Source organism: Neoarius graeffei, chromosome 1, assembly GCF_027579695.1.
Source record: "Neoarius graeffei isolate fNeoGra1 chromosome 1, fNeoGra1.pri, whole genome shotgun sequence".
Classification (NCBI taxonomy): Eukaryota; Metazoa; Chordata; class Actinopteri; order Siluriformes; family Ariidae; genus Neoarius; species Neoarius graeffei.
In genome coordinates this window covers 76,402,466-76,420,622 of record NC_083569.1, presented here as the reverse complement: position 1 = coordinate 76,420,622, position 18,157 = coordinate 76,402,466, and the positions used below count along the sequence as shown (strand labels likewise).

Genomic DNA, 18,157 nt, shown 5'->3' with positions numbered 1-18,157 from the left:
AATTGTGAATATGGAATTACTTGAACAAAGCATAATTCTATTTTTTAGAATTATCCACATCAAGAAAAATCCACATCAAACTGATAGGGTGCACCTCAATGATGTGTAAATATACAATAGTGAATAATCTGAATTGAAAATACATAATTGTCACCGGTGTTTATTCAGCGCATGCTCTGAATGACCAAGACACGTGGTTTCCTCTCCCGAATGCAAGGGCTGGGCAATGTGGTTCTCTCTCCGGTTGAAGTTCATGTTGTCGTGGCTCAGGTGGATAAGGCGCCATACCATAAATCCGGGGGCCTGGGTTTGATTCTGACCTGAGGTCATTTCCTGATCTCTCTCCTGCTCATTTCCTGTCTCTACACTGTCCTATCTAAATAAAGGTGAAAAAAGCCCCCCCAAAAATTGTGATAACCTCAATTGCCTTTTTGTACTACTGTGAATGCCACTGTTCAGCAAAAAGAGAAATCTATGTTGGCAGAATGAGGAATTGAAAATTGACTTAATTAAGAATTCTTAATAAAGATAACAGTGTTATCATAGTTTGGATTATCATGGGCACATCGTTGGCAAAACATAAAATTATTAATGCAGACTGTTGCCTTGAAATTTCAAGTATTCTCAACTATTCTTTTTTACAGTGAAGCAGCAATTTCCTAAAGTATAGTTTTAGCATATTGTTTTCAGCAGCTATAATACACTTGAACTCTGAGTACACACTGTATTGCTGAAGCCAGTAAGAAAGTGAATAAGGACAACTGGGTAACTCATCAAAACCTTATTGCTGTAATGATTCGTAGCATTGCCATGCTGGCTCACCTTGCGCACCCAGATGGGCATATAATGTGTACTGGGGGTCCTGTGGTGAAGGTTTAGCACCACAACACTGAGTACAACCGAGAAGGTCACGAGGATCATTGTAAACATCACATAATTCACAATAATTGGGATTCCCAGAGATGTCTCAGGGACTTTATCAGCCAGCAGGAGCATGAAGACAGTGAGGGCAATAAGGACAGAGATGGACAGAGTCATTTTCTCTCCTGTGGGGAACACCAAAGAAGATGTACCAAAGAAATGATTTAAAGGAGAATTGAAAGCAAATTTTTTATTATCAAAATTCTATTTCTCATTTTATTAAATATAGGAATGCATTTTTGATAGCTATTTTGTCACTGCTATAGCAAGTTATGAGTGTTTGAAATATGCTATGTAATATATCAGTCCATATGTAAAAGCAATGGCTGTAAACAAGATTTGTTGAGACCTGTGCAAGACATCGTAGGACGGAAGTAAAACATACAGCAGAAATCAAAGTGACCAACATCTGCCAACGTTGTCAAAAGACGTGCACGACCTCTTTCGAATGCTGATGTAATCAAGCTGGAAGTTTTGTTTGTTTTGATAGCAATCAGGAAAGTTTGAAAAAAGTAGGCAATAATCATCATTTAAACTCGTTTTTGTGCAATATTTTGTTTGGAAAACAGTTTTCAAAATGGCGGCACTGACACCTGGCTGACACTTCACGTTTTGAAGTCTCGCACAAGTGTCGTGAAGGTCGCGCGGATAAGTGACGCCTGCCGTGGACCAAACAACTAAATTCAACATGGCTAAAAAACGAATAGGCCAATAAGTTTAATATTTAATTGCAATTATTTGCCAATATGAGTCACAATATAAGGTTACTAAAATTGGAAACATAATTGAATAACACGTTAATTAAGAAATAAAGTAAGTGTAAAAATGACTTCAGTTCTCCTTTAAATATACAATCTTTGAGAGCACAAACATGACCCGAATGACTCAACATGCTGTTAAAACAATGTTTAAGCTAAACTTTTATAAGTTTCTAATGCTGACAAGACAAGCCTCGACAGGTTACTAAGGTTGCAGAAGAGAGGTGCCTGCATTATTCTCCAAAAGAAGACCAGAGAAGAACGATCTGAAAACTTGTTTAGAGAGTTGGGTTGGATCCCTTTCACTGATCGTTGGACTTTCCATAAATGACTATTTGCATTCAAATGCTTGAAAGAACTTTTCCCATCATACCTCAGGAACATGTTTACCCGCAATTCTGAAGTACATAACTATAACACTAGAAACAAATCTAACATCCACATGGTCAACAGATCATCCAAGTCTGGTTCTAGATCCTTCAAATATTCTGCTGCTCAATTATTCAACAGTCTAGATTCTATAGTTAAAAACTCTAAGCATGTTAAATCATTTTGCTCAACCTTTTGGTTATATATATAACTAAAAATATTCTAGATTAACTCTAAATTGTCCAATGTACTCAAACCTCTAAGTTATTAAAAATTTCACACTATTTCTTAAAGTTTCAGCTGTCAATACAAATCGCCATAAGTTGTAATATTTTTATCCACATGATCATATTTTTATTTATTCTATGCTATTATATATTTGCCATTCATTTATATTTATGTTATGCACAGCTTTCATGGAAATAAGTGTCAGCTTTTGAAACCCTGTGCCTAATAAAGTTTATTATTATTATTATTATTATTAAGTCTCAGTGTTTAAAGTTAACCAATGAATCACTTACACTGGCTGAAGATTTAAGCACTACTAAAAAGATAAAGACCACCACGAGCAAGTGTGAACTCTTACTGTAACTATGCTATGTAATCTCACCTGCCCCTGGTGGCAGATAGAACACAAATATAGCCAACACACTAGTAAGGATGCAGGGTACGATGATGTTGATGATGTAGAAAAGTGGTTTCCTCTCGATGATCAGATAGAACGTGATGTCTTCATAGAGGTCCTCCTGGATGTTCTTCCTGCTGGGTTTGTGGCAGATCTGCCATTCTCCATTCTCTGAGCAAAGATGACACAAAATCAACACTAAAATCCATCCATCCATCTTAATGCACTGCAGTAAGTTAAAGCTAGACGACCTTTCGATTTCATAAAATTGGTGAAATTTAGTTCCCTCGGAAATTTGGTCATTGTGATATATGTTTATTTCTGTAATATCTCACAAAATATCAGGCCATTCTGTGGCTGGGAAGTTATTTAATTTGAGGGAATTCCCTAAAAAATAATGTGCATGAAATCGCTCGCTTCACACAGTCAAGCAGAAGTCCGTGTGCGCATGTGCAGATTTACCTTTTACCGTGCACTGACAGTTACATCATTCTGTCGCTAAACAAACAGCTGATAATAATAATAATAATAATAATAATAAGTTCAACTTATATAGCGCCTTTCAAGAAACCCAAGGACACTTTACAATTATAGACAAAGAAAAAAATAATAACAATAAAACATAATAAATAAATAAGTGAATAAATAATAAAAAATAAAAGTAAAAAGTCCACCAAGTAGGGGTCAAGATGTAATTCCAGTGGTGTAGCAGCCACAGTCCCACCAAAAGGCGCATGAAAACGAGTCCCACATCTCCAGCACAGCCGCCGTGACGCCGTCAGCCACATCGCTCGAACACCACGCCATGGATCCACAAAGCGAGCACAGAAGCTCCACCACGCAGAGCGCTGGTGTGTCCCAAACTGCCTGCACAGCCGCTGCGACACCACCGAGCAACATCACTCGGAACATCACGCCAAGCATTAAAGCGCAGAGCGCTGGACAACCACGAATGTTAAATGAGCAGCGAGCTCACTGCAGTCCATAGCTGGGAGCACAGGCATCACCCACAGCGAACCAAGGCCTAGAGGGAACCAACGCCCAAAACTGGGTCCGGAGCTACACCACCACTGGCGGACAAAACACTCAAACAAACATCAAACTACACAAACACACAGAAAAAATAAATAAATAAAATGAAAATTGAAAAAGAAATAAAATAAAATAAAAAAAAAAGCTCTGGTGAGAAGCGGCAGCCAGAATGCGCACGACGTACTCTCAGCCGGAAACGCTGACCACCAGTATTTATTAGTTTGGTCCTGCATTTCCTTTCCTTTGCCACATAATATCTTTTCTTCTCGCTTTCCATTTCTGTCATTGGTCTTTCACATTTCATTCGCACACTCACGTCCGTCATTTTCCTCTCCTGTTTCAAATTTATATCCCATAATGCCTTGCATGAACGGGGAAAGCCCACCATGTGATGCATGATGTAGTATCTTGAGTTGGGTCATGGTGAAGCAGGAAAAATAGTGGAGAATTTAGGGCCATGTGGCCCTAAATTCATTAATTGTTCTATTTAAAAAACCTAATCAAATTGGAAGTCTGTGATTCGAATTAAGGAGCTTTCGGTTCAGTAAACAAAAATAATTGGGTGTTGGGGAAAATTCTTTTTATAACCTACACTTGAAAAATCTGAAAGGCAGTCTAGCTTTAATATCCAAACAATCTAGTCTACTGTACATGATGCACAGCACATATCAAATCAAATCAAGTTTATTTGTACAGCGCTTTTAACAATAAACATTGTCGCAAAGCAGCTTTACAGAATTTGAACGACTTAAAACATGAGCTAATTTTATCCCTAATCTATCCCCAATGAGCAAGCCTGTGGCGACGGTGGCAAGGAAAAACTCCCTCAGACGACATGAGGAAGAAACCTCGAGAGGAACCAGACTCAAAAGGGAACCCATCCTCATTTGGGCAACAACAGACAGCCTGACTGTAATATTAACAGCCACATATAATGCTTTGCAGTTTGTAGAGAACCTTTTTTTTTTGGATACAGGGCAGTTGGGAAAACATCAGACAGATGACAGGAAGTAATGTTCCTAGACACAGGAAGGGGACTGACCAGTAAAAGCATTTTCATCTATGACTATTTCATGAATCTCTTTTCCATCCTCATCCAAGCTGTACTGTAGGTCCACCTCTGAGGCGTCATACGTGTATGAACGAAACACCATCGTGCAATTCTGCCAGTCAAATGGGAAATAGGCCACCTGGAGAAACAGAGCTGCATATTAGCATTAGCTTTTATCAGACAATTCCTTGTTTAATATTGTTAAGTTGATGAATGATTGCAGTTTGTGCGACAGTTTTAGCTGTACCTCAATGGAGCAGGAGCTGCGGTATATAGCTGGAGGCAGCCAGGAAACCATGCCATTACTATTAACCAGCACATTCACATAAAGAGCAACATCAAACTGCCCATCATTACTGCAAAATGAACAAAACCACTTTCACTTAGTGCTTTTTAACAACATCTGAAATACAACAGATATAACTTTTGATACACTTCCAGATGCAAGTATGCAACACTGCTTTTGACTCTGTTATTTCCGCTGCATAGCTTTGGGTGCATGGACACAGAGGTCAGATATACACAGAGCTTAAACAAGAAGTTATGACAGGTTATGACAGGCTGGACGTCATATTATAGTAGAGCCACAGGATATAGGTGTAGCTGTAACATTTAAATATGAAGATGGTTTAAATATGGACAATGAGCACTCACTTGTTGATCAGGTAAATGTCTGGGCGCCATACTTTGGCAGGGGGGATTCGGATAACATCAATATTATCGTATTCCTTTGGATTCCAGGACAACCTGTAGTCAGACCACGCCTGAAGAAGGAAGGATGGGGAGGCAAAAGGAAGCAGGGACAGACAGAGGGAGAGCAATGGTAGGAACAGGGGTGATACGTAACATTACAGGCCGTTCCTGGAAATTTACCTCTCTCTAAAATTCAGTTCCAACCCCACACACCATCCAGATCATTAATAGTCTGTGGTTTGGGTCAGAACTGAATTACACATGAAGGTTTATTATCAGGAAACAGGAAGTGGTATTTTGATTTTATAATTGAAACTAAATTTTATCGAGCCCTCTTTCAGACACACAAAGAATGACACATTACTGTAGAAATTATAGCACACTAATTAGTTGCACAACACCAGAGAACATAAGAGACGTTACAAAGAAAGCAGGCTTGGAGCAAAACAGAGATGTAATAAATTCTAATTATACAAAGTGACAAGTGAATTAAGACAGAACAGAAACAGAGCCAATCGGTGCAGGAAGATAAATGGAGTGTGCTTCTCACCAGGTTCATATACACATTGGTTGTCATCTCTCCATTCTTCTCGTCCTGCAGGAGAGGAGACACACTGATAGAATCACGCGGTGGCTAAATCCTGCAGCAGTGGAACACTCAATCCTGTTAGATGAAGTCTAATGGCTCACGCATGGCTCGGCACTTTATTAAAGCTTTCATTAATGCCATAGCCAGCGATGAAGAAATGTTGGAAAAAAATAGTATTGTGTCAGACTATTTCATTTAGCCGTTGTCTTCTGTGATTTTTTTTTTTTTTTGAGCCCAAATAATGGTCAGTAGTCAAATTGCAATTAGTGGTTGAACTGAAAAACATTTACAACATTGTAAAACATTGGCTGTTTATTTGACAGTAGTTGGATGCTAAGATGTTAGTTACAGAGAGAAACACACGTTGAGACATCACTTATCTTAACATAATTCTGTAGTCATTAGATTTTAAAGGTAGACTGCCTTTTAGATTTTTCAAGTGTAGGTCATAAAAATAATTTTCCCTGACACCCAATTATTTTTGTTTAGTGGACCAAAAGCTACTGAATTCGAATAACATACTTCCAAATTGATTAATTAAAAAAAAAGAACGATTAATGAATTTAGGGCCATGTGGCCTTAAATTCTCTGCTATTTTTCCTGCTTCACCATGACCCAATTCAAGATACTACATCATGCATGACGTGGTGGGCTTTCCCCGTTCATGCAAGACATTTTGGGATACAAATCTGAAACAGGAGAGAAAAATGGTGGACGTGAGTGTGCAAATGAAATGTGAAAGACCGACTACAGTAATGGAAAGCAAGAAGAAAAGACATTATGTTCCGAAGGAAAGGAAATGCAGGCCCAAACTAATAAATATCGGCGGTCAGCCAGCACCTTGGTGTGATCAGCTGTTCGTTTAGTGACAGAATGATGGAACTGTCAGTGCACAGTCAAGGTAAACCTGTAGATGGCAGTAATGCAACACTGTGGATGCCAGCTGCTGTAAAACTCAAAAGAAGAAGGTGGTAAACCTGTGCATGCGCACATGGACTTCCTCTGTCTGCTTGACTGTGTGAAGCGAGCGATTTCATGCATTTTCTAGGGCAGCGGTTCCCAAACTTTTTTGGCCGCGCACCCCCTTCTATACTCCAACCAGGTTGACGCACCCCCAGTTCCCCAGTTTCAAAAAACACACGCTTTCTTATAAAGGCAGCATCTTTAATCGTGCTAAAATGATAACAAACATCGTTTGCCACACCTGCAGGAAACCACAAAAGTGAAGAAAAAAAACACCAAAGCTTTCTTACAAAGGCAGTACGTCGTGCTCGAATGAGAACATCGAATCACATTAACATATTATGTGCCCTCGTATTTGAATTAGATAGAATTTGATTGAAATGTAACAGTTTTAAAACGTTGCAACACAGTAAATGCGCAAATTCATTACAAAGTGAGATCACATCGAGGCGTAGTCTACCAGCCAGATATGGGGAAAATATATTATTTTCATCCGTGTTTAAAACACTAGCAACACAACCCTGTCATTACAAGGTTATGAAAATGAATTGAGAATGAATTTAATTTGCAAAAAAGTTAACATATAATAACAGTAAAAATAGCAATGATAATTATGAACATATGCATTTTAAAGAGATACAACAATTAAGGAGCATATCAGGAACAGATAAAGAAGAGGATCCATCTGATTGTGAAGTGCAGCGCTGGCGGCTCAGTCTGCAGCGACAGACAGACAGACAGACGGTGGGTCAGTAGGCTATATAGGTCCTATTTTCAGTAGCAGTATATATTTTTAGCAAGATCAATGCCATTTGGCCAAATACATACCAATATTAATGCAACGGATGGGCCTGCATCTTGGTACAGAGCTCTCCGATGTTTGGGGTAATTGAAGACAGTCTCAGCCTCAAATCTTTCTCAACATCTCCCAGTCTTTGCCGATGTTTAGTTTTAATTGCTGCCAAAGCGGAGAACCCAGCTTCGCACAGATAAGTTGTTGCGAAGGGCATCAAAACTCTCAAGGCCTGTTTTGCCAGGACTGTGTATGACGGCATCGACGCAGTCCAGAAATCCACAAGTGCCTTTCGCTTGAACTGCAACTGTAGTGATTTGTGGTCGCGTATTTAGTTTTGCCGATTTCAACCAGTTGAGCATCGCGAATGAATGAATGAAGCCACAAACTACTGCAGAACCGTTACGGCGTAGAAGAAGAGTTAAAAATCGCCATTACATTTTTTATCTTGTGCACCCCCTAGTGGCAGCTCGCGCACCACACTTTGGGAAACCCTGTTCTAGGGAATCCCCTCAAATTAAATAACTTCCCAGTCACAGAATGGCCTGGTTTTTTTTTGGCAGATATTGCAGAAATAAATATATATCACAATGACCAAATTTCAGACGGAACTAAATTTCACCGAGTTTATGAAATCGAAAGGTCGTCTCACTTTAACTGGATTACAATGTACTGTACCAGAACTCATTTTATTTTACCAAAGATCATTTCAATACACTTGTACTATAGTTTGCATACATAAAATGTTATAATTTATTCATGCTAGATGGTTTTCAGCAAATAAAATCATTCCTAATTGATGTGGAAAATACATTCTTTGGATTGTTCTCAAAGTGTCAAACAGAGAAGAATGGTAATCGCATTTTCCTATCTTAAAATGTTGGTTTGGGATCAAGAAGCCTGTATTTGGGACAAACTGCTGTGTCCCAAACTATGCAATCTTTATATTGCATCGTTATTGCATATTCTATATACCCTCACCGGCCACTTTAATAGGAACTTGTTCTTGATTCTAAGATTCCTGTTCTTGGCTGCAGGAGTGGAACCCAATGTGGTCTTCTGCTGTTGCATGCTGAGATGCTTTTCTGCTCACCACGGTTGTAAAGAATTGCTTTGAGTTACTATATCTTTCCTGGCAGCTCGAACCAATCTGGCCATTTTCCTCTGACCTCTCTTATCAACAAGACGTTTCCACCCACAGAACTGTCACTCACTCACCCAATTTTTTTTTTTTTGTTTTTCGCACCATTCTGTGTAAACTCTCGAGACTGTTGTGTGTGAAAACCCCAGGAGATCAGCAGTTTCTGAAATACTCAAACCAGTCCATCTGGCTCTCAAATCAACACCCATGCCACAGTGAAAGCCACACTTTTTCCCATTCTGATGTTTGAAGTGAACATTAACTGAAGCTTTTGATTTGTATCTGCATGATTTTATGCATTGTGCTGCTGTCAAGAGATTGGCTGATTAGAGAACTGCATGAAACAGCAGGTGTATGGGTGTTCCTTATTTTGCTAATTGTTTTAACCAGGGAGCTGGCTTTCCTGTGCATTTCCGCTCAAACTGAGCCCTGAAATACATAATACAGTTCATGTTTGTGTGTGTGTGTGTGCTCATGTGTGAGTGTGTGAAATCCTACCAGACTAATGAGCTGCACTAGCGTCATCCCAACTCTGACCATTACTGTCTCATTCCAGGCCCGAGCAGGACGCACCTTCAGGTTATAATCCTTAAATAGAGTCTGCAACAGCCTTCGCTCTGCCTCAGAACCTCCTAAATACAGACACACACAACATCTTTGTGCATTTAGTGAAGTGGGGCATGACAAGAAAAATTTACAGTGAGGACTTTTGGTGAATATTACAATAGATCATAGAAATGTCACATTTGTGTCAACAGTACTAAGGAAACCACACTGCGTGATCTGACCACATATCCTCATGCACAGGCAATGATTCTGAGACATGTATTTGAAAAATAACCAATTAGACAGTTTTGGTGAAGTTAGCGTTAGTGATAATCAAGTCAAGTCAATGTTTTTCTATAGCGCTTTTAACAACAGACATTGTCGCAAAGCAGCTTTAGAGAAAAATATAGATTTTGAACATATGAATGAATACATTTTTCCCTAATGAGCAAGCCTGAGGTGATGGTGGTCAGGAAAAACTCCCTGAGACAACATGAGGAAGAAACCTTGAGAGGAACCAGACTCAAAAGGGAACCCATCCTCATTTGGGTGATAACAGATAGTGTGCTTATAAATAACTCACTACTCTATGTAGGCCCTATATGGTCAAAAAGTGCAATTGTATAACCAGGAAATTCATTATAGTTTTAGCATAAAGTCTATTTTGTTGAAGTTATCAACTGTTTATTGATGGAGACTTGAGTGCAAAATTGTTCATGACAACTGCAGTCCTAAAGTTATAATGGCAGTTGTAGTCCTCAGCCATCATAGCAAAATTGTTTGTATTAATTGTCTAAAGCCAGCTTCAAAATGTATCTTTAAACTATCCATATAGGTCATCCTGCACAGGAGCGATGTGATGAGAACCTTAGCAAGAAGTTGGGCATCAGGATGGATCAGGCAGGTCTGGAGAGCAGTTATAACCCATCAGGAAGCTAACATTATATTTAACTGAATTGGATTGCCTTTAGAAATCTTATTTCCTCCTCACAAAAATATATTTCTTTATCATATAACCCGTACGAGGCGGCACGGTGGTGTAGTGGTTAGCGCTGTCGCCTCATAGCAAGAAGGTCCTGGGTTCGAGCCCTGGGGCCGGCGAGGGCCTTTCTGTGTGGAGTTTGCATGTTCTGTCCGTGTGGGTGTGCTCCGGTTTCCCCCACAGTCCAAAGACATACAGGTTAGGTTAACTGGTGACTCTAAATTGACCGTGAGTGTGAATGGTTGTCTGTGTCTATGTGTCAGCCCTGTGATGACCTGGCGACTTGTCCAGGGTGTACCCTGCCTTTTGCCCGTAGTCAGCTGGGATAGGCTCCAGCTTGCCTGCGACCCTGTAGAAGGATAAAGCGGCTAGAGATAATGAGATGAGATGAGATAACCCGTACGGACCCGTGTGCATGCTCTGAATAAAACTGTCGGGAAAAGTCACATGACTGGGCAGATACGGATTTTTGAATCTGGTCTGGAAAAAGCCGAATGTGGGCCCGAATGTGGGCCCATTTCCCTCGCTTCCACCATTTTTGTTTTGCTCTGAATTGTTACTTTGAAAAATGTCAATTACATTGTGGCAGCGGGGGCGTGGTCAAGCGCCGGTCTGTGACAGGAGGGCGGAGTCAGGGAAGGTAAGTGGCAGAATCACGCCACCTGAGAGCAATTAACCTGTTTGTGTGTCTTCCCAGTGACTGCGCCCTATATCAGGAGGGAGAGCGAGAGCAGAAGGAGCTCAGCCCTGAACCAGACGCCGGTTGTGTGTCTGTCATTGTTATACTGAAAAGTGTGGCAATAAAGCCCTTTATAAAACCTGATCTCTGTTCTGCCGTCCTCTGTGCTCCACCCACACGTAGGGTCTCTTACAGTGGTGCCGAAACCCGGGACAGTGGAGCACCAAACCAGCAGCCCCATGGAATCCTCCCCGTTCGCCGATCTGGTCCACGCCCTCGCCACGGCTCAGCAAAGCCAGCACCAGGCACTCGTTACGCTCCGAAAGGAGCAGGAGCAGCGCTTCGAAGCCCTGGTGCTGGCCCAGCAGGAAGATCGCGAGGCGTTCCGGCATCTCCTCGCGTCGGCGGGGTCCACCAGCGCTCCGGCCGCGGGCCCGTCTCCCCTCATTGTCACCAAGATGGGCCCGCAGGACGACCCCGAGGCGTTCATCACGTTGTTTGAACAGGTCGCCGAAGCCTCGGGGTGGCCGATGGAGCAGCGCGCGGCGCGCCTCCTCCCCCTGCTCACGGGAGAGGCACAGCTGGCCGCGCTACAGCTCCCCGCCGACCGCCGGCTGGCCTTCGCGGACCTCCGCCGGGCCGTCCTCCAGCGCGTGGGGCGCACACCGGAGCAACAGCGCCAGCGCTTCCGCGCGCTGCGACTGGAGGAAGTCGGCCGGCCGTTCGCGTTCGGCCAGCAGCTCCGGGACGCCTGCTGGCGGTGGCTGAGGGCCAACGATCGCGACGCCGAGGGAATCGTCGACCAGGTGGTACTGGAACAGTTCATCGCCCGCTTACCAGCCGGAACCGCGGAGTGGGTCCAGTGCCACCGCCCGGCGTCGCTGGATCAGGCAGTCGAGCTGGCGGAGGATCATCTGGCGGCCGTCCCGGCGGCAGGACAGCAGATGGCATCTCTTCTCTCCTCTTCTCTCTCTCTCTCTCCCCCTCCTCCTGTGTCCTGTCCTCGCCCCATTCCCCCTCCGCGGAGGCGGGGGCCGGCACCCCCCCAGCCGGCCCGCCGCACCCGCGGTGCCCTCCCGTTTCTCCCTTCTGTGTCTGTCTCTCCCCCACCTCAGGTGAGTGAACCCCAGATCACCGGTGCAGAGGGAAAGCCCGGGCCGGTTTGCTGGCGCTGCGGGGAACCGGGCCACCTTCAACAGCAGTGCACGGCAATGGAAGTGGGCGCGGTGGTTCGGATCCCCGACGCGCCAGAGGCCGCCCTCGATCGGGCCGGAGCGTATCGCATACCGGTGAGTATCCAAGGGGCTACATATCAGGCGTTGGTGGATTCTGGTTGTAATCAGACCTCAATTCGCCAAAGCCTGGTTCAAAACGAGGCATTGGGGGGAGCACAAGGGGTGAAGGTGTTATGTGTGCACGGGGATGTTCACAGCTACCCTTTGGTGTCGGTCCACATTATTTTCAGAGGGGAAAAATTCATAGTAAAGGCGGCGGTTAATCCTCGCCTTACCCACTCTCTAATTTTGGGGACTGATTGGCCGGGATTTCGGGGTTTAATGACACGCCTAGTCGAGAGTGGGTCCTGCCATTTGACAGGGGGAGGTCCCGGTGTCGCTTTGGCGGGAGCAGCTGTCACAGAGCCGTCTACGTCATCTCCGCGTCAGAGTGAGGAGCCGCCGGCTCCTCTCTCTATTGGGGAATCCCTCGCGGATTTCCCATTAGAGCAGTCGCGAGACGAGACTCTGCGGCATGCGTTTGACCAAGTGAGAGTAATCGATGGTCAAACGCTCCAGCCGAACGCCACCCCGTCCTTCCCCTACTTCGCGATTATGAAGGATAGATTATACCGAGTGACGCAGGACACTCAAACGAAAGAGCGAGTCACGCAGCTTTTAATTCCGAAGAGCCGCCGGGAATTGGTATTCCAGGCGGCTCACTTTAATCCCATGGCTGGACACTTAGGGCAGGATAAGACACTAGCCCGAATAATGGCCCGTTTCTATTGGCCGGGGATTCGCGGCGATGTCCGTAGGTGGTGTACGGCATGCCGCGAATGCCAGTTAGTAAACCCAGCGGCCATTCCAAAAGCGCCTTTGCGCCCTCTACCGTTAATCGAGACCCCGTTTGAGAGAATTGGGATGGATCTCGTCGGGCCATTAGATCGGTCAACACGAGGGTACCGCTTTATATTAGTTCTGGTGGACTATGCAACGCGATACCCGGAAGCAGTGCCTCTGCGCAATATCTCAGCACGCAGTATTGCAGAGGCACTCTTCCGCGTCATCTCCCGAGTTGGAATCCCGAAAGAGATTCTGACTGATCAAGGCACTACGTTTATGTCACGAACACTGCGCGAACTGTATGGGTTATTGGGGATTAAGCCGATCCGCACCAGCGTGTATCACCCACAAACGGACGGTTTAGTGGAACGATTCAACCGCACCCTCAAAAATATTATTAAAAAATTCGTAAGTGAGGACGCACGTAACTGGGATAAGTGGCTCGAACCCTTGCTGTTCTCAGTGCGAGAGGTCCCCCAAGCCTCCACGGGGTTCTCCCCGTTTGAATTATTATATGGGCGTAAGCCGCGCGGCATCCTGGACGTGCTGCGGGAAAATTGGGAGGAGGGACCTTCACAAAGTAAGAACGAAATTCAGTACGTTATGGACCTGCGCGCAAAACTCCACACGCTCACCCACCTAACTCAGGAGAATTTGCGGCAGGCCCAGGAACGGCAAGCCCGCCTGTACAACAAGGGTACGCGCCTTAGAGAGTTCACTCCGGGAGATAAGGTACTCGTACTGTTGCCCACGTCGAGCTCCAAATTGATCGCCAAGTGGCAAGGACCCTTTGAGGTCACACGGCGAGTCGGGGACGTCGACTATGAGGTGAGGCGAACGGACAGGGGTGGGGCGCTACAGATTTACCACCTCAACCTGCTTAAACTCTGGAACGAGGAGGTCCCCGTGGCGTTGGTGTCGGTAGTTCCAGAGAAGGCGGAGCTGGGGCCGGAGGTTCAAAAAGGGACATTGGCATCACGTACCTCTCCGGTCCCCTGTGGAGACCACCTCTCCCCGACCCAACTCACGGAGGTCGCCCAGTTGCAGACCGAGTTTTCGGATGTGTTCTCGCCCCTGCCCGGTCGCACTAACCTCATAGAGCACCACATAGAGACGCCCCCGGGGGTGGTAGTGCGTAGCCGCCCTTACAGGCTACCTGAACACAAAAAAAAGGTGGTTCGGGAAGAACTTCAGACCATGCTCGAAATGGGCATCGTCGAGGAGTCCTACAGTGACTGGAGCAGCCCGGTGGTCTTGGTACCCAAGGCCGACGGGTCGGTCCGGTTCTGTGTGGACTATAGAAAAGTCAACGCGGTGTCTAAATTCGACGCGTACCCAATGCCTCGTATTGATGAGTTGCTCGATCGACTCGGCACTGCTCGCTTTTATTTGACACTGGATTTGACGAAGGGATATTGGCAGATCCCCTTGACTCCACTATCCCGAGAAAAAACGGCCTTTTCCACACCGTTTGGTTTACACCAATTCGTCACCCTTCCGTTTGGGCTGTTTGGGGCCCCCGCAACGTTTCAGCGGCTGATGGACAGAGTCCTCCGCCCTCACGCCACATATGCGGCAGCATATTTAGATGACATAATCATCTATAGCAATGACTGGCAGCGGCACCTCGAACATCTGAGGGCCGTCCTTAGGTCGCTGAGGCGAGCGGGGCTCACAGCCAACCCAAAGAAGTGTGCGATTGGGCGGGTGGAAGTACGGTATCTGGGCTTCCACTTGGGCAACGGGCAGGTGCGTCCCCAAATTAATAAGACGGCAGCAATTGCGGCCTGCCCGAGGCCCAAGACCAAAAAGGGGGTGAGACAGTTCCTGGGGCTGGCTGGCTATTATCGCAGGTTTATACCTAATTATTCGGACGTCACCAGCCCGCTGACTGATCTCACTAAAAAGGGGGCACCAGATCCGGTCCAGTGGACGGAGCAGTGCCAGCGGGCTTTCTCAGAGGTAAAGGCTGCACTGTGTGGGGGGCCACTTCTACACTCCCCTGACTTTTCTCTCCCTTTTATGTTGCAGACCGATGCGTCGGACAGAGGGCTGGGGGCGGTTTTGTCCCAGGAGGTGGAGGGGGAGGACCGCCCTGTCCTGTATATCAGCAGGAAGCTGTCGGTGCGTGAGGGGCGCTACAGCACCATAGAGAAAGAGTGTCTGGCCATCAAGTGGGCGGTTCTTGCCCTCCGGTACTACCTGCTGGGGCGCCCTTTCACCCTCTGTTCGGACCACGCGCCCCTCCAGTGGCTCCACCGCATGAAAGATGCCAACGCGCGGATCATCCGTTGGTATCTGGCGCTCCAACCCTTTAATTTCAAGGTGGTCCACAGGCCGGGGGCGCAGATGGTCGTGGCGGACTTCCTCTCCCGTCAAGGGGGGGGGGAGTCGGCTGCAGGCCGGACGGCCGCCCGGCCTGAGTCGGGCGGTGGGGGTATGTGGCAGCGGGGGCGTGGTCAAGCGCCGGTCTGTGACAGGAGGGCGGAGTCAGGGAAGGTAAGTGGCAGAATCACGCCACCTGAGAGCAATTAACCTGTTTGTGTGTCTTCCCAGTGACTGCGCCCTATATCAGGAGGGAGAGCGAGAGCAGAAGGAGCTCAGCCCTGAACCAGACGCCGGTTGTGTGTCTGTCATTGTTATACTGAAAAGTGTGGCAATAAAGCCCTTTATAAAACCTGATCTCTGTTCTGCCGTCCTCTGTGCTCCACCCACACGTAGGGTCTCTTACATACATGTTCTGAAAAAAAAAGTTGTTATTGAGTCGTCATCAGATGAAGAAGACTGAACTGACTTGACTATTTTGTTTTTAAATCAAAGTTCTTTTGTGTAGATTTAATAGGCTTGTATTGATGTTGTCTCCGTGAGCTGACCCGAGTTTGAACTGACTTTTACTTGTGATGTTATCTTCAAATCATTTTCATTTTGAGAGAACAGTAAAGTCAGTTATATTTTATAGAATTCAAGCTGTTATTTCAAACTTGTGCAAATGTGATTCAGGATATACATGGTTTGATGTCAATCAAATAAAAAAATTGATTGGTTTGTTTTCGCACACCGTTGTTCATTGTTTTCCACTGTGTATCTTAGTTAAAAAAGGTTGTATGATAAAATGCTTATTGACTAAGTTAGGTTGGGCCGGACGGGAAAATATTTGGCCCTTGGTCGTTTGTACGGACTGAGCTCGGTCCATACGGCATGACCTTGAGCCAAATATTTTCCCATCTGGCCCGATCTAACTCAGTCAATAAGTACAAAGTATTTCCAAAATAGAAAATACTGTAAATAAAGTTTGATGCATTTAAATGTGTGGTGGTTTGTTTTGTACTGTGTATCATAGGGTGACTTAAGGTCTGACATCAAATAAGTATGTTGATTTTTTTTTTTTGGCATATTGCTACTGCAAGAAATAAATGATAAAATATGACTTAGTGATGTTTTACTTACTGTGATTATTACTTAATCAGTTCATACTGAATTTAAAGAAATTTTAGGTCTGAATTTGGAAAAGTATTGAAGATTTTATAAAAACCCTGCTCTTGTTGTTATTGATGTAAGAAATTAATAATAGAATATTACTAAGCTCAACATCTCAATATGTATTTTATTTTACTGAATCCTCTATATTTGTACAATATTAGAATATTTTGATGGAATTTTCTTTCAAATCTACATCTAATTGAGGATGGAAGTAAAAGCCTGGCTCATGTGTGTCCTAAATTGTTAAACATCATTAAAATAATTTTCAATCAGTTTTGACCAAAGGGTAAGTCATGCTTTTCTAGAATATGATATAAATATAATTTTTTTCCTTCACATGAAGATACTTAACACCTTAAGTACCGTATTTCCTAAGTGTTGGGTATTTTGTTTCATTCATGGAAAGAAAGCTTAGACAAAGTGAAAATTCAAAAACTCAGTATAATCGAATTCATCCTGTATTATGATATTTTTTGTCAATCCTTTTTTTTCCCCTGACACCTCTCTGTTTCTTTCATGCACAAACGCCATTCACTGTTATGACCATAAAGCAAGTCATGTGGCACCCGGCATTAGTGTTGGAGCCTGTCTACACCTGTGCACTGTATATTTTTCTGTTTATATTCACTGTACATTCCAAGGTCAAATAAGACTTTCGCACTGCCCTTTGGTACTTAGGATTAAATCCGTTCCTGTTTTAGAAATTGGTTTAAAACTGACTTCCAGAGATCATACCTGTAAACTGTCAACACACTCACGACCGAGTACTTAACTCGTTATCAAATACATCATATTTAAATCACTGAGCACATAATAACTGAATAATGATGCTATGTTCATAACATTATGAAACACACCAAAGACTAGTAAAAGACATTTGACGACGGCACATAAACCTATTAGTCTTACCTGTGAGAGCAAACATGCTACTGGACCAAAGAACCCAAAGCAGAACCTTCATTCCTCGCTCCATTTTGCCTGTTTGACTCACGTCACACATTGGCCCCTTGACCAGATCGTGATGTGTAGCACGTCTCACACACACACACTCACTCTCGGATACACACCAGATCTCTGTCCTTGCTCTTCTGATCAGAGGTTTGTTCAGAAAATAGATGTGTCAGGGTCGTGAATATGGTTCCTGTAACTGTATACAGTTTTTTTTTTTTTTTGCCTGAACTATGGCATGATCACACCATCCTTTCTTTCCTCTCTGGGTTTCAGTGCTCTGTAGATCTGTGGGATGATTGGCAGGACAGGGAATTATGGGATGTAGGGAATGGTAGGCACCAGTGGCAAGCACCTGTTGATGGGTTTGTGTGTGTGTGTGTGTGCGTGCGCCTATGTGTTTCAGTAATTGAATGAGAGGGGGAATCTATCGCAATAAGGGTATTTTGGCAGTAAGAACAAAGTAAAGTAGACAGCAGGAGCTTCTCCCCCACAGGATCCAAAGGGAACACAGACTCTCACACGGA

At 44.4% G+C, this 18,157-nt stretch overlaps 1 protein-coding gene across 1 annotated transcript in view; it reads right to left on the bottom strand.

Moving 5' to 3' along the window:
- chrnb1l (cholinergic receptor, nicotinic, beta 1 (muscle) like) overlaps window positions 1-17,682 on the bottom strand; it is a 37,529-nt gene extending 19,847 nt beyond the window's left edge. The window contains exons 1-8 of the mRNA XM_060924906.1: window positions 17,592-17,682; window positions 9,434-9,567; window positions 6,000-6,044; window positions 5,411-5,520; window positions 5,004-5,112; window positions 4,748-4,895; window positions 2,659-2,844; window positions 823-1,046 (exon numbers count right to left, since the gene is read on the bottom strand). Of these exons, the coding sequence (XP_060780889.1) occupies window positions 823-1,046; window positions 2,659-2,844; window positions 4,748-4,895; window positions 5,004-5,112; window positions 5,411-5,520; window positions 6,000-6,044; window positions 9,434-9,567; window positions 17,592-17,682 (1,047 nt within the window). The remainder of the gene's footprint in view (window positions 1-822; window positions 1,047-2,658; window positions 2,845-4,747; window positions 4,896-5,003; window positions 5,113-5,410; window positions 5,521-5,999; window positions 6,045-9,433; window positions 9,568-17,591) is intronic.
- Between the last annotated feature and the right edge of the window lie 475 nt (window positions 17,683-18,157).